General features: G+C 35.4%; 1 protein-coding gene across 1 annotated transcript in view; it reads right to left on the bottom strand.

Moving 5' to 3' along the window:
* Window positions 1-17,885, bottom strand: part of UGGT2 (UDP-glucose glycoprotein glucosyltransferase 2) — a 160,928-nt gene that overhangs the window by 119,972 nt on the left and 23,071 nt on the right. The window contains exons 6-9 of the mRNA XM_007469922.1: window positions 13,068-13,164; window positions 10,188-10,260; window positions 7,738-7,838; window positions 1,334-1,433 (exon numbers count right to left, since the gene is read on the bottom strand). Coding sequence (XP_007469984.1) covers window positions 1,334-1,433; window positions 7,738-7,838; window positions 10,188-10,260; window positions 13,068-13,164 — 371 coding nt within the window. The remainder of the gene's footprint in view (window positions 1-1,333; window positions 1,434-7,737; window positions 7,839-10,187; window positions 10,261-13,067; window positions 13,165-17,885) is intronic.

Below are 17,885 nucleotides of genomic sequence, written 5' to 3' on the forward strand. Positions count from 1 at the left end.
GCCATTAAGCAGTGTTAGCATAGTTGGTAAAATTTTTTTTTAACGACCAACCACAAATTAAGAACAGAGTTTAGCCACAAAACCCCTGAATAGTTATAATGACTTACCGTCAAAACAGCTAATCAACTATCTTCCTAAAACTAAAATTATTTCACTTTATTTGATCGAGTAATTCCAAAAGCTACTGTTAGTTAACAGCAGTGTGGCTAAACATCTATGTTTATACACACATACATATTTCAATGTTTTAATATACATATACTGACTTCTCAAATTCTTGATTTTGCTTAAACTAAAACAGAGTCATGTCAATATATTCATTTTTAATCTGTAAATAAGGTGACAAACCTCTCTATTTTCAGGGTATCATGAAAAGGTTCTTGGTATCCTGTGGCCAAACATGTACTACTTATTTATCTTACAAAGGTATTGACTGTCTAGATTCAGGATTCAGTAATTTGTGCTGTGGATAAATGTACCAAAGTGTCTGAAACAAAGAGAGGCGTAGTGATTATCCACTGCTTAAGAAGGGATGCTGAGGGCACAAGGATGCTCTCCAATTCCTCTCAGTGAAACACTATTGCTGCACCTGTCACATGTTGTATATCTTCAATATAAGCTAACTTAGCTTATATTTTACTGGTTGCTTATAATTTTATACTATTATTCCTACAAATGCATCAGAGTCTTGTTATTTTGTAAATCCTTATAAAACATGGTAACCAGAATTGTATCTATTGGTTACTTCTAGATATGGAAATGTATTATCTATTGAACTGGAAGATGCGTTTAATGTAATATTAATATTTCTGAAAGCAGTTCAATTAGATATCTTATTGGCAAAAAAGTATTCCACAAAATATTCTATACAATTAAGACGTTACTAATTGTTTGGAATCTGAAAGGGCAAGAACATGATTTGGCCATACACTGGGCATAGGTCTACTTAGAGTAATACTCTTCATCATCCTCTGTAGGGTAAAGAGAAAAATATCCCCTTATTATATACTGCTTAAATCAGTTTTTTCTTGGATTACCATCTCTCACTGTTTACGTTTAAATAATTTTTAAATACATTATTTTTTCCTTTCCATTTGCCTCTCATTCAAGAGATCTATTTTGTAGTATGTATACACATGCATGCACAAGCCAACATTTTGCTCTAGTTAAAAAAAAACCCAATATACATAATGAAAAGAGACCCTGATCTCATAAACACTATATATAACAGAATTAACTGATATCATTATGTTAAATGAAATCAGCTATTTTCATAAAATTTATTTAACGGAAAGAGTTCTGACTATAATCAAATCAATAAACTTTAATATACCTGGCTTTTATGGGGAAGTTCTGTGAAATGTCCTTCATTAATTTTATGGCATCATAAACTGGAGTGGACATTATTTGAGAAGCTGCTTGAAAACTAAGATCTGGAAGGAAAAGAATATCATTAAGGAATCTAGCATAATGTTAGACCTTAACAGACATTTCCATGTAATTTAAATAACGCTCTTGTCATATATTCATTATAGACACGTTAACAAACACTCATATTTAGCATTATTCAAAAGTTTTAAATGAAATGGAAAGCTATCACTTACATCCAATAAGGTAAGTTTTACACTTTTATGAATGAGCAATTGTCATTTAATACCTATTTTTTGTTTTCCACAAATTACAGTGGAAAGAGATATGAAAAAAGAGATATGAAAAGAAATGCTGACGCAAAGCTATCTTTTCTTAGGTTAAGTGAAACTGGCAACAAAAAGCTTTGACAAAAAGAAATAAGAGGAAGGAACAAAGAGCTCTGAGAAGAACTTTAAGACCTAATGTGTTCATTAACTCAGTAAATATGAAACATTCACTTGCTTTTTCAACATTTTCTTACCTTTATACAACAATAAAAATAAAATCCTAAACTTGGTATGATTTTACCTGAAATGATAGTTCTCTGGAAAGAAAAGTGCGTGTGGCTTACTGTAATCAGTCTCAAGTATGATAGAAGCAGTAATCTGCGTCTCATTACTTTGTCAAGAGTCAGAAATGATTTTAAAACTGAATTCTTTCATTACCTAATAGTGAAGCATTTTGTTTCTCTTTAACATCTCACCAGAATTGGAATCCTAGCTTGTCAAATACTAGTAAAATGACCAGTTTATCATAGTGAGACTAGTTTTGTTTCTACCTTTTCAGTGTACAGTGGCGAATCCAGTTGGAGTCAAAGCCTAGAAAAGATGTTCCCACGGCAGCCTCCCATGGACTGGTAAAGTCTAGTAGACCAAGGTTCAAACTCCAGCTCTACATCACTTACTAGCTGAATAACTCTAAATAGAATTTCCTTAACCTACCTAAGAATGTTTCCACTCCCCAGCATTAGTGGAGCTATCAGTGCTCACTAAAATCTCCTAATTGCAAACACAATGGACTCTTTTCAGTCCTTATCTTACCAGGATCCTTCTGCCATAGGATCACTTCCTGACAAGAAAAAGTAAAACTTTCTATTCAATAAGTGGTGCTGGAAAAACTGGATGTCCACATGCAAAAGAATAAAACTGGACACCTATTTTACACTATACACAAAAATCAACTCAAAATACTTTAAAGACTTGAACTTACGACCTGAAACCATAAAACTCCTAGAAGAAAACACAGGGGGGTAAGTTCCTTAGCACTGGTCTTGGCAGCGATTTTTTGGATTTGACATCAAAAACAAAGACAACCAAAGGAAAAATAAACAAGTGGGACTATATCATACTAAAAAGTTTCTGCACAGCAAGGAAATCATCAGCAAAATGAAAAGGCAACCTATGTAATGGGGGAGAATATTTGCAAATCATTATATCTGATAAGGGGTTACTATTCAAAATATACAAGTAACTCGTGTAAACTGCTACAGCCGCTATTGAAAACATTACAGAAATTCCTCAAGAAATTAAACAGAACTACCATATGATCCAGCAATTCCACTTCTGGGTATATATCCAAAGGAAATGAAATCAATATCTTGAGAGATACCTGCACTCTCATGTTCACTGAAGCTCTAGTCACAATAGCCAAGGTATGTAAACCACCTAAATCTCCGTGGACAAATGAATGGATAAAGAAACTGTGGTGTATATAAACACAATGGAATATTATTCAGCCTTAAAAAAAGAAGGAAATTCTGCCATTTGCAACAATGTGGATGGGCTGTGTGGGCATTATGCTAAGTAAAATAAGCCAGACAAGGGAAAAAAAACCAAAACAAAACACTGCACAGCATGACTTATACGTGGAATCTAAAAAACGTCAAACTCATAGAAACAGAGAGTAGAAAAGTAGCTGCCAGAGGCTGAGGGTGGGAGAGACAGGGAAAGGCTAGTAAAAGGGTACAAAAGGGTACAAACTTTCAGCTCTGAGACTGAAAAAAATTGGAGGATTTAATGTGTAACATGGTGACTACAGTTGATAACATTGTATTATATAACTGAAATGTACTAAAAGAGTAGAACTTAAATGTTCTAACCTCAAAAAAAGTACCCGATACATAAGTAGGTGCTCAATATTGATGAATGAATGGGTGAATGAACAGTAAACTTACAAATAAGATCCTTTATGTCTTCTTATTCTATTGCTATTAAAGGCAATTTTAAGTAACATAATTTTTAACTGGTGTGTATATATTTATGCTTTTTTAGATGAGAAAACTTAGTCATTACTTATATGATTGATATAACAACTTATAAAAGAGTATTTCTTGTTTTGTTTTGTTTATGTATCTTTTTAAATTGAAGTAGAGTCGATTTACAATGTCGTGCCCATCTCTGCTGTACAGCAAAGTGACTCAGGTATCCACATAGGTACATCCATTTTTTGGTATTCTTTTCCATTACGGTTTATCACAATATAGTGAATATAGTTCCCTGTGCTATACAGTAGGACCTTGTTGCTTACCCATTCTAAATGTCATAGTTTGCACCTACCAACCCCAAACTCCCATTCCATCTCTCTTCCCCCACCCTTGGCAACCACAAGTCTGATCTCTGTCTGTGAGTCTGCTTCTATTTTGTAGATAAGTTCATTTGTGCCATACTTTAGATTCCACATACAAGTGATATCATTTGGTATTTGTCTTTCTCTTTCTGACTTACTTAGTATGATAATCTCCAGTTGCATCCATGTTGCTGCAAATGGCATTATTTCATTCGTTTTTATGGCTGAGTAGTATTCCACTGTATACCTGTACTGCATCTTCTTTATCCATTCATCTGTCAATGGACATTTAGGTTGTTTCCACATTTTGGCTATTGTGAATAGTGCTGCTATGAACACAGGGGTGCATGTATCTTTTCGAATTACAGTCTTGTCCGGGTATATGCCCAGGTGTGGGATTGCTGGATCATATGGCAATTCTATTTTTAGGTTTCTGGACCCTCCATACTGTTTTCCATAGTGTCTGCACCAACTTACATTCCCACCAACAGTGTAGGAGCGTTCCCCTTTTCTCCACACCCTCTCCAGCATTTGTTACTTTTAGACTTTTTAATCATGGCCATTCTGACCAGTGTGAGGTGGTACCTCACTGTAGTTTTGATTTGCATTTCAAAAGAGTATTTCTTTTGAGGATAGTATATGATGAAAGACCTTGCCTGAGAGCATTTGGCTGCATGATGTTATACTTAAAAACGGTACAACATAGAGGTAAAGAAAGAATTAGGCTCTAAAATGAGAGAGACCTGCTGATTTTAGGTATCGCTGATTTGTGCTTTATGAGACTGGTGACGTCGGACTAATTATTTTGTGTGTATGTTTCTCAGTTTCCTCATCTGTAAAAGCAGGATATCTATCAATACCCCATGAGTTTTTAAAAAAATTTAATTAGGATGATGCATATAAAGAGCCTAATACTGTGCCAGACAAATAGTATTAGCTAATATTTTTATCACCGCCAATCACCATCATCATCACGACCATGGACAACTATATTTTACTCAGGTCTGATAGCGTAACTAGTCTTTTAAAACTTTTTACAACATGAATGGAATTTTGCTTCACATATGCTGTTGAAAAGCCCCTGAAAATTCACTCATGAAATCAGAGAAACTGTAAATAACAAGTAAATGAATATAATATTAGCATAGTCTATTAACATCTTTTGCTTTTTTCTAAACTATTCCCTACCTAGATGAGTCATAAATTATTTAATTCCTTCACTTTGCCTCTGAAATCGATTCCCATATTTAACTGTTTTCCTGGTTTTACTGCTTGGATACTTCAAAAGCAGCACGTTCAATAACAAATCTGTGATATTCCCACCCATCTCTGCCCAAATCTGGTCCTCTTTAGTCTTCTCTTTCCAGAAAATCCACCACTGTCCATCCAGCTGGGTAAACCATGAATCCAGCAGTTGTTCCTGATATCTCCTCTCCCTCACACCCAATTTGCAGCCCCTTGAAAGGCTCTTTGATAGTCTCCCTAAATAACCCACCCTCAAATTTATTGTAGCCCTTCCTCAGATCTCAATTCAATCACCACTTCTTGAGGAGCCCTCCCCTTTCTGTTACCCCTTCCCTGCCCCCATCCCACCAGTCAGATCTTCCTGGTATATGCTCTTCTTCATCTTATGTCCCTTTACTTTGCAGCAATTACAACGCTGATTTTTACATTGTTTTTTAAAGTTGTTTATGTTTGTCCAAGATCCTTTGAATAAACGTGGTGTCTGCTTTAACTCTTATTTTATCTTCAGAATACAGCACTTTTTCAAAGTGTCAGTTGGAACCCATTAGTTAGTAGTGAAATCACATTAGTGGATAATGTGAAGGTGTTTTTCCTCAAATGAAATAGGCTAGAGTAAAAGAAAGTCCTGGGCTTCCCTAGTGGCGCAGTGGTTAAGAATCCACCTGCCAATTCAGGAGACAAGGGTTCGAGCCCTGGTCCGGGAAGATCCCACCTGCCACGGAGCAACTAAGCCCTCGCACCCTAGAAGCCAGTGCTCTGCAACAAGAGAAGCCACCACAATGAGAAGCCCGCGCACCGCAGCAAAGAGTAGTCCCTGCTCACTGTAACTAGAGAAAGCCCACGTGCAGCAACGAAGACCCAGCACAGCCAAAAATAAATAAATACATTTTTTTTAAAGTCTTACAGAATTAATAAAATGTGGTAAACATACATATCTATGCTGAAGCTTTCTTTTTAGTTTTAAGCATATCTGTGTGTTCACACATTATACTCTTGTGTATGGGTCTTGATGTAAAATATACTTCCTACTCCAGGTCTTAGCCAAGAATTATAAAACCATGGCTGTAGGGACATGACTGACTCCTAGTAGAAATTCAAAAAACACTTGTTAAATCAATCAACAAAGGAAAAGGTCCTGATCACTTACCCTCTCCTGAATCTACTTCCTCGGCTTCTGTAATGTGCTCTTTCTTCTAGCTCTCACCATTCCACCGTGTCTACTTTCCCCACGCGGACAAGCACGTGGACACTCCCTTGGGCACTGATTTGGGCACCCTACACTTTCAGTTAGCGCCCCCCACCTTTAAAAAACCTCTATGCTAATACTTTCAACTTTTAAATCTTCTCCTTTTAGTATAAGGACTTTATATTCACCCCACCACTGGACCTGGTCTCATCTGGATATGTCACCATCACTTTAAGTCTATCTTTTTTAACGCCAGTCTCATTATTTCTGGGCCCCGTATTCAACCCCCAAACCCACTTACATGTTTTATATTCTCTCTACTCAGGCTCCAAGCTGGAAATTTTAAATTCATCTTTGACTCTTTTCATCTCCTAAATATTTGCTAAATCTGGCCTTCCTCTCTATGCCTTTTACCACAGTCATAGTTCTATCTCTCGCTACACTAATTCAATGATGTCTTAACTAGATTTCCTGTTTCTAGTCCATTCAAATATACCTTCCACAGACATCAGTGAGGTTAATTACAAGTAAGCTAACTTTGCATGTTCTCTGTTTACCAGCCTTCAGAAGCACCCTATCACTTACAATTTTCTAAATTATGGGTCTCTGAAATTGACTGTGCTGACAGCTAAAAAGCTCTAAAAATATACTAAACCCCACTGAATTGTACTCTTTAAATGGGTGAACTGCATATCAAGTATATTGCAGTAAATTATATTAAAAAAAGTTGATGAGAGATGTGATAAAAGTTATAGATTCCACAGAAAAGTGACATATTCCCATGACCCACTCAACATTACAAATAATAAAAAAGAAAATTACAAACTGAAAAGGAATTTTGGTTCATTCTCAAAATTTGGTTCAGTCTCAAAGTATCTGCTTATAGCATGTCAGTACGGGAGCTATTCTAAGTTCGCAATGAAACATGCAATGGTCTGTTAAGATCAAAATTTTAAAGAGAAGAAAATTAAGATTCAGTTCTGATTTCTCCTGACTTACTAATCAGGATTTCTAATCAATGCTATAGATTCTCTGAAATGTGCTTTAATACCTGAGATGAATCTATAACTCGTGTACACTTTAAAAATGATTAGATGATATCAAATAACTGTACTTTATATAATTTTAAATCTTACAAACATAAAAATATGGTTTGCTTGATGAATAACCTTTTAATTAAATTTGTATTTCCACAAAAATAATGTATATTAGTCACATCATTAGTAATTATTATTGCCTATGAAATAATTTATATGTTATATAAAAGCCTATTTAACAAAACAGAGATAAGTTACCAATATGCTATGTCAATGTGGACTGAAATACTATACCTTGTAGTTCCCAGACTTTCAAAGGCATCATTTCTTTATTACTCTCAATCAGGTATTTTTGGAATGTTGTCAGATTATCTCTAAGATCTGAATATCTTTCTCTGTATTAGAATATTAAGTAATGTTAATTATCATCACCTACTACAAATTACTACTATACAAGCAGTATATTTTTGAAATTAACTTTTCAAAATCTTTAGACACAAACTAACTGTTCATCAAGATAATAATAAACAGTGAGGCAGCTATATCCACAGAACTTAAAAAAAAATGAGGGAGATATGCATGTCTACTTTTTTCAATGTATAAAACAAAACAAAAGAAAACAAAATCTGGAAGGATGTACTCTCATTTGTTAACATTACCTGTAAGGGATCCAAGTGTGAGGGCAGAATTATTAGTTTTTATGTTATACACTTTTTATTTAACATTTTATAAATTACAAGTCTTGCTTTTATAATTAGAAATGAAAACTATTTTAGAAGGAAAGACATTAATGCTTCCTATACAATTTTAGAGTTTACTCTATTTCTGAAAAGTTCCATCTTTGAAACTTATAAAAAACTTAAATAAGATAATTCTGCCTAATTAAACATATCTAGCATTTTTTTAGAGAGTGCCAAATAATGCAGCATGATATTTTACTATACATATAATAAAAACTATAATCTTTATTCTTCCATCCCTCATGAAATCAAAACACAGTACCATTTCATATTATTAGAATTGTTATAAAAAAACTTTATGTAGCTATCAGCACAATTTATAAACAAATACATATTTTCAACAGTAAAGAGAAATAAATATTTTAAAATGTGAGATGAAAAATAAATATAGAGAAATAGATTAATCTTATAGTTAACAATAATAAATGTACTACAATTTCATATCGTGCAATTTTATTACAATGTTGTACATTTTGAAAATGAATCAAGTCTGCTCTTACAGTGAGAAAGCAAAAGAACTTCTTTGAAAAGAAGTTCACTATGAATTAAATTAACCACTCCTTTCTCAATATTTTAAGTTACACAGTAATACTAAGTTTATAAGAGCTGTTATATTGTTTTTCATGTTTAATCATAAGCTTAACAATAATTTTCACGGCTAAAATTATTTATGTAATTCAGGCAAAAACACATTATTCATACAATACCTCAAAGCAGAAGGTTCTTGCCTGAATCAATTAATTGTGTAAAAACTAACTATTTCCTATCTAAAAAAAACTAATATCCCAGGGTTCCAAACGCTTTCTGGAAGACATGCAATTTATTCCCATAAATAGTTACGTTTAAAAAAAAACAGGGCTTCCCTGGTGGCGCAGTGGTTGAGAGTCTGCCTGCCAATGCAGGGGACACGGGTTCGTGCCGCGGTCTGGGAAGATCCCACGTGCTGTGGAGCGGCTGGGCCCGTGAGCCATGGCCGCTGAGCCTGCGCGTCCGGAGCCTACGCTCCGCAACAGGAGAGGCCACAACAGTGAGGCCCGTGTACCACCCCCCCCCCAAAAAAAAAACCAGAACTACAGATTCTAAGATGCAAGACACAGCTGGAAATGGAATAAAAATGTTATCTACTAAATAAAAATCTTACTTAAATCCATTTTACAAGACACATTAACTTTTTAAGGCCACTAGTATACAACTTGTCCAGTAAACCGTAAAAATATAACTCAGTCATCTGTATGAAGGAGCACAGTGTCCAAAAATGTTCCCCTCACTCTGTACAGTTATCTACTCACCAGGAGAACAGACCTAAGTGTCCTTTATAAATATTTGTAATACTAAATAAGACTAAAGATATTAATAAAAATGGTTCTTTATTTTTAATTAATGTTGTCTTTATAATAGAAATATAAACTTCCCCTTCTTGTAAATAAGAGAAACCACACATAAAATGACAACAATCCCCATCCATGAACATTCAGAGAGCACTCACCATCCTATTCCTTGTCCTCAATCAGTGATGCAGGAAAAAAAAGGGGGACAGAACTTCAATTTTTTGAAAAGTTACTTATATGTGTATATGAAATTAAGACCAGAAGTTAAAAGGTATTTAATATGGCAATACATGGCACAGAAATTTAGGGAAATATTTTCTCTTCGAGACATGAAATTTTTGATTTTTTTCATGCTAAAAATCCAATATTAACTATGATTTTTGTAACCCATTAGATCTGTAAAAGATTCCATAAATTTTTGTTTTAGTTTTTAGCCAGAGATAACTCTGATCACTTTCAATTCCAATATCTCTAACCATACTCATTATCCTGTGGAATTAGCGATTACTTTTCAATTTTGTGCTTTTCTGCATTAACCATGTGTTACTTTTGTAATAAAAACAATAGTATGTCTATTTTAAAAATGTGAAACATATGCCAACCCAGCATATTGAAGCAATTCCTTTAAAAACAAACTTAAGAGTACAGTAATAGTTTCATTTCAATTCAGACTTACTTTAATTTCCCAAAGAGAAATCCTTGAACTTCATTTGTTTCAGTAATATCTTCTACAGTAGTATTAGTCACAGCTATATTTTGGAAACAAAAACAAAATAAAATGAAAATATTTCAGACTGGAAAATATGTAATAAAAAATTAGAAGAACTCAAAATAAAATCAAGTTCCATTTGTTTTACCTTGTTTTTCTTTCATGGATCGATCAGCTTAGTGAGACATGAGTGTGCTCTCTCTTTTTAAACAAGCTTGATTATTAAATATTTAAAAACCATCATAAATGCTCTATAGATCATTTTGTAGTCAAGTTATATTTTATACCAGAATGATAAACCAAGGAGTGTGCAACTCCTTGGGCTTAGCTCTTAAGCCAGCAAGAAATCCAAACCCTAACAGATACAGGAGTTCTCACATTATTTCTGACACCTTTAGACATAATCAAGAAATCTTTAGAAAGACATCAAAACTCATGGCCTCAAAGAATAAGGATATATTTTATGTTCATTTCTCTTCCCCTCTCCTTTACTTACCAATAATTATAGCATACAGTGTGGTAAGTGGTATGCGTGAGGGTACTCTGGGATTCTAAGAATCTGTGACTGTAAGCAGTATGGGCTACACTCCATCAGAGCTCATCAAGTACGCTTCTCCCTTCTTACTCGTCTGAGAGTCTGGACCTCTAGGACCGCAACTAAAAACACTGGGTGCTTTGATCCAGTCTTCCTTTCCCTCCCTTTCATTCATTCATCAGGCAAATGTTTATCGACTGCCTTCTATGACGCCTGATGCCTGCCAGACAGACACCAGGAAGAGAGACGCAAAAGACACAAACCTCAGTTGGTGGAAAAGGAGACAAATAGACAATTTTTTTTTTTTTTTTTGCGGTACGCGGGCCTCTCACTGCTGTGGCCTCTCCCGTTGCGGAGCACAGGCTCCGGACGCGCAGGCCCAGCGGCCATGGCTCACGGGCCCAGCCGCTCCGCGGCACGCGGGATCCTCCCGGACCGGGGCACAAACCTGCGTCCTCTGCATCGGCAGGCAGACTCTCAACCACTGAGCCACCGGGGAAGCCCACAAATAGACAATTTTAACAGACTGTTTAAAACTTTTCCAAAAGAAAGCACAAAATATGTGGAATATAGAAAAGGGAAAACCTTCCTCTGACAGAGCAGGAAGATGGGCAGCCATCTCAGAGGTACTGACTGATATACATGATCCTTAAAAGATGAATAGGCCTTAGATGAATAAAAGAGGTGGGAGAAAGGAGGAAGGTTTCAGGCAGCAGGAACAGCATATGCTAAGGGATGAGAGTGCTCTACAGAGGTCACGAAGGCTGGGCATGGAGCCACACATGGAGGCATCCAGGGAACAGAAAATTATTCTGTATAGTAGTTTAGTGTTACAGGACCACAGTGTACAAATGAGAGGGCTGAGGGACAGTGATTAGGCAGAAAGAGGCCAGAATGTGAAAAGCTTTCTCTGTTATGCTATATAGTACTTGAATTTATAAGGAGGTTACAGGGAACCAGTCCGGGATTTTAATTGGTGGAATCATAAAGTCAGATTTTCATCATAAGAAGTGCAGTCAGAAAGCACTGTGGAGAACAGATGGATTATTCTATTTGGGGGATGAGGGGACTAGGGGTACTGAAGAGGTCAGTTAGAAGCCTGACACCCATATACAGAGGGAAAAAAAGAAGTGAACTAAAGGAGTGGCAACTAGAATGGAGAGAAAATATATTCCGAATGTACGACAAAATTTAATGTGCAATTTGTAATACAGAAATACATGTGATCACATGACTTAAAAAAATTTTTTTACAAGCCCAAGGATGGCTAGAAAATGCCTTATGTTACTACCATGACTGTTAAACAAGATACTACATTATAAAGCATTGCAGAGCTATATACAAGCTATATGGAAATATATAATATCTGGGCATTATTATTTCTACTATACTTTTTCAGTAACTCTTTAACCAGCAGGATTTTCAATCACAATAATACAGATGTTGATTTGTAGCACATTCAATAGGAGGGCTAGAGCTAAGCTGTGATCAGGGTAGGGCTGCCAGGACCAGATCTTGAATAGAAAAACAAAATTGTAGCAGAAGCAACATCTGAGACCATATAAAAGAATGAATTAGAAACTCTTAACCAAGAATCAGGTACAAATACATTTCCAATGAGCCGGGTAACAAAAGATTTCCGTAAGAATCTGAAAAGTTCTTTAGTGTTTTTAGGTCTCCAGAATCCTTCATCTAGAGCGTGTATTCAGTACACGGAACATGGACACTGGACTGGTAGATCACAAATCTAATCAATCTACTTCATCTAACCAATCAACTCACAGCCCTCTCCATCCCACTTCAAAACAAAAACAAAAGCCAAAACACAAGACCATCATCCTAACTTCATTATATATAAATACTTCAGACCAAGACTTGTAAGGCAGTGCTACCAATGAATTTTAGGTTTACTGAGATACTGATCCCCTTAGAGCCCCCCCACCCTTGCTCCCAGGGGGTGACTGGGCACATCATGGGCCAGTCTGAGCTCCTGGGTCAGTCACCTCTAGCCATAAGCAGCCTCATCTATTGCTTCTACATACCCTACATATATTATCAATTTTTATATGTTGCGTAAAATGGTTGGGAAGCCATTGAGTAAAAGCAAATATGCTTTCTGAAGTTTTTGAGATCACAATAATATGAAATGTATTTCTTTTAGTTTGAAGTTAAATTCCAACTAAGGAGGAGCATGTCTACCCTGTCTCCAGCCTCAAATTAACGTGTGTAGGATTACAGTCATTTTCTTTTTTCAACTGACGTGTATAAGCCTCCAAATTTTCATTCTACTCGAATACAGAGAATAAACTTACTTTTGACTTGGGTATCATCCAACGCTTTGTATTCTGTACTCTTAATTGCTAGCTCCACACCATAGCCAGATAAGTACATTTTCTGTGAGGCTGGTTTCTGTTCAAACACATTTATTTAAAAAAAAAAAAAAGAGAGAGAGAGAAAATACTTAGTCAAGCATCTGCTTTTGAATACAGAATGACTGTGTATTAGGACATTAGGGTAAATTACTAATATTGAAGTAATCACTGTGAAATATTTTGGGGGGATATTTATACTCTCTCTAGACAGTCTATCAAGGAACTAGAATTTGGTTGATTACCACTTCTTTACTTTCTAAAATCTTTGTCATGACTCTGATGTTTTAATTACTTTTTTACAATGAAAAAAAAATCTGATCTTTTTCTGTTATACCATGGTAACTTTGCCATCTTTCCCATGAATTAATTAACAGAGGATCCCATACAATCAAGTTTCAGCAAAACTGTACTCTTTTGGGGGAACTACACAAGATTTGCTAAACCAGGAAATGCTATTCATTTGCTAGTTGTCTGCATGTAGGACATCCAGAGTGTCCCCAAAAGCAAATACTAGAAAGTAGAGGCAAAGGAAACAAAAAAGCTCAGTGCCTTGAACAACCTATTTAAGTCTTTCTTTGTGTTTCTCAATGATTAAAATATACCAAATGCCACAAATTAATACCTATTCTTGCAGTGAGAGGTAACAATTGGCCTAAAACTGAGTTGTCCGAAGTATTTATGAGCAGCATTTGGTACCTTTCCAAAAGTGCAAATATAAAACATACTTCTAGAGACTACTCTGTGAAGGAAGAGAAGTCATCACATTTTTTCAAAAAAGTAAGCAACCTGGATGAATATATGTAATATTTTAGAAGATGTCTAAGGTTCTTTCTAGCTTCTAGACTGAAATTCTTATCAGTTGTGCTACAATCATTACCATTTGGCATATTCTTTCATGGGTTAGAAAATGCATTCAATCTAGCACTCAGCAAACTCCTGTGAAGATGTTATGTGTCTTTGCTTAACAAACGTTTGCATGAGGGCAGTTTTGCAATTCTAAACATGACAGAGGAAGAGGCAGAGGACAAACAGAAAGAAATCCTTAATAGTGTACTACGGTTTTTAGTCTCTTCTTTTCTCCTTAAACTTCTCCCTCAGCCTTCAAAATAAGTATACGACCATAGTGACTATTCCTGGACTGTTCTATTTCTAAATAAGATGATGTAAGAATTAGTTTCAGATATGCAGACAAGTGTTTAACATTGCTGCCCACACTAAAATTTAATTTGCTAATTTCTCAGGCACATGCTATAATGAAAGATAGCATGAGGACACTGGGTTGTTTATAATTATAGTAATCTGACAAAGTTGAAAATCTTTTAAAGAGTTTTCAATTTCATCCAGCTCAATTTAAAAATATATTTTGACTATTCACTCAAAAGACAATCAGTTGGTGGCGAGGCAAACTGAACCTCTAAGTCCACATATCTTGTCATAGTTCATAAAAGAAATGCAATTTCACATAACCAATTTCCATTATCAGTTCTGGAATGTTACCAGCTCCTCAATAATAAAGATAAATGTTTATTAACTTCATATTTACTTTCTCCTTTTGAAAGGTATTGATATAAAATTTGAATTGTAGTTTAATAATTTTGGATTTGCAAACCAAAAATGCTCATAGGCTAAATCAACTGGTGAAAAAAATCTTTCTTCGTTATCCTATTTCTTCTTTCCCCACAAAAAAGCATCTGTTCAGAAGGTAGCACAGGGACTTCCCTGGTGGGGCAGTGGTTAAGAATCCTCCTGCCAATGCAGGGTACACGGATTCAAGCCCTGGTCTGGGAAGACCCCACAGGCTGCGGAGCAACAAAGCTCGTGCACCACAACTACTGAGCCTGCACTCTAGAGCGCACATGCCACAACTACTGAAGCCTGCGCGCCTAGAGGCCGCACTCCGCAACAAGAGAAGCCACCGCAATGAGAAGCCCACGCACCAGCAATGAAAACCCAACGCAACTAAAAAAAAAATAATTAATTAATTTTTTAAAAAAGTAGCACAAATAAGTCTATTTTTATTAGGATTACATGCTGACTAGATTTACAGTATAACTATTTTGGATGTACAATAATATGTCATTAATTAAATAGAAGGCCATAATTTGATGCTACAAAGTACCCAGAGCTGGTGAATATGCTTTCACAGAAGTATATTTAATGGTCACATTCTCCAAATAATAGCTTGGGACACTGATTCCCAATAGATGACTATACCATTCGGGGGCGGGGTGCATATTAAAACCACTTGGGGGACTTTTTTAAAAAAGATAAACATATACTCTGATCTCCCATTCCTTTCCTGATAATTGACATATAACATTGTATTAGTTTAAGGTGTGCAACATAATGATTTGATATCAATTCAAATCAAACCCTTGAACAGCATGGGTTTGAACTGCATAAACTGCACTGGTCCACTTACACATGGATTTTTTTCAATAGTAAATACTACACTATTGCATAATCCATGGCTGGTTGAATCTGCATATGCTGAACCATGGATACAGAGGAATGGCGTATATACGGAGGGCCAGCTATAAGCTATACAAAGATTTGTGAATGCGCAGAGTGCTGGAGCTCTTAACTTCTAAGTCGTTCAGGGTCAACTGTATTATGAAATGATTACCACAGTAAATTTAGTTAATGTCCATACCTCGCATAGCTACAGTTTTCTTTTTCTTGTAATGAGAACTTCAAGATCCACTCTCTTAGCAACTTTCAAATATTCAATAGAGTACTGTTAAGTATAGTCATCATGCTGTACATTACATCCCCAGAACTTGTTTACCTTATATCTGGAAATTTATACCTTTTGACCACCTTCACCCACCAACCCTCCCCACCCCTCAATTTCAGCAACCACCGATCAGTTCTGTTTCTATGCATTTGGTTTTTTTCACATTCCATATATGAGATCATATGATATTTGCCTTTTTCTGTCTGACTTAGCATAATGCCCTCAAAGTCCTTCCATGTTGTTACAAATGGCAGGATTTCCTTCTTTTTTAAGGCCAAATAATATTTCATTGTGCGTGTATGTATATATACACACACACACCACATTTATCTATTCATCCATCACTGGACACATAAGTTACTCCTATATAAGTAATGCTGCGACAAGTATGGGGGTGCAGATAGCTTTTCAAGATGGCGATTCCATTTCCTCGAGATATATACCCATCAGTGGAATTGCTGTATCATATGCTAGTTCTATTTTTAACTTTTTGAGGAACCTCTATACTGTTTTCCAGAGAGGCTGTACCATTTTACATTCCCACCAACAGTGCACTAGGGTTTCCTTTTCTCCACATCCTTACCAATGCTTGTTAACTCTTGTCTTTTTGACATATAGCTATTCTAACAGGTGTGAGGTGGCATCTCACTGTGGTTTTGATTTGCATTTCCCTGACAATTAGTGATGTTCAGCACCTTTTCATATACCTGGTGGTTATTTGCATGTCTTCTTTAGGAATATGTTTATTCAGGTCCTCTGCCCATTTTTTAATTGAACTGTTTCTTTTCATTTGCTCTTCAGTTGTATGAGTTCCTCATGTATTTTGGATATTAATCCCTTATCATATCTATGATTTGCAAATATTTCCTCCAATTCGGTAAGTTGCCTTTTCATTTGGTTGATGGTTTCCTTAGTTATGCAGAGGCTTTTATAGTTGGATGTAGTCCCACTTGTTTATTTTTGCTTCTATTGCCTTTGCTTTTAGGGTCAAATCCAAAAACTCACTGCCAAGACCAATGTCAAGAAGCTTTTTCCTTATGTTTTCTTCTAGGCGTTTTATGGCTTCAGATTTTATGATTAAGTTATTAATCCATTTTGACTTAATTTTTTTGAGTGGTATATGATAGGGGTCCAGTTTCATTTTTTTCATGTGGCTGTCAGTTTTCCCAACACCGTTTATTGAAGAGACTATCTATTTCCCATTGAGTATTCTTGGCTCCCTTGTTAAATATTAGTTGATCATATATGCATAGGTTTATTTCTCAGCTCTCTGTTCTGTTCCATTGCTCTATGTATCTGTTTTATGCCAATACCATACTGTCTTAATCACTACAGCTTTCTAATATAGTTTGAAATCAGGACATGTGATGCCTCCAGCTTCACTCCTCTTTTTCAATATTGCTTTAAATTTTAAAGCTACTACAATTAAAATATGCTATATTTGTACAGAATAGATATATTATTGGAACAGAATAGAGTCTAAAAACATATATGCCTATGAAAACTTGGCATATGATGGATTAGTATAAAGAGTTAACTGTCCAATGAATTACGTGGAGACCAATGAATTTCCTTATGGAACTAAAATTATGTCTCTACCTCACAGCAAATTCAAATATATCCAGATGAATTAAAGATCAAAACACAAAGAACAGCACTTTAATTCTCACAAGAAAATATAAGAAAATGTCTTTATGGCATCATGAAGGAAACCATTAAGGAAAAGTTGGATAAATTTGAGTACAACTGCAGTTAATACTTGCACTAAATGAAATATGACATATTTTTTTTTATTACCAGGAGACCAGAAATACACAGAAGATGTTTGTAAAGTGTAGAAGACCAGTATTCAGAATATGTTTTTAAAAATCTGTAAATGGGGGAGGAAAGCCCCAAAGAATCCAATATAAAAACAGGCAAAAGATATGGATAGGCAATTAAGTATATTTGTAATGCTTTTATTACTTTAAACATTAAAGTCATCATGAATATTTTGGGAAATGCAAATTAAAACACTCTTT

Source organism: Lipotes vexillifer, unplaced genomic scaffold (genome assembly GCF_000442215.2).
Source record: "Lipotes vexillifer unplaced genomic scaffold, Lipotes_vexillifer_v1.1 scaffold1130, whole genome shotgun sequence".
Lineage (NCBI taxonomy): Eukaryota > Metazoa > Chordata > Mammalia > Artiodactyla > Lipotidae > Lipotes > Lipotes vexillifer.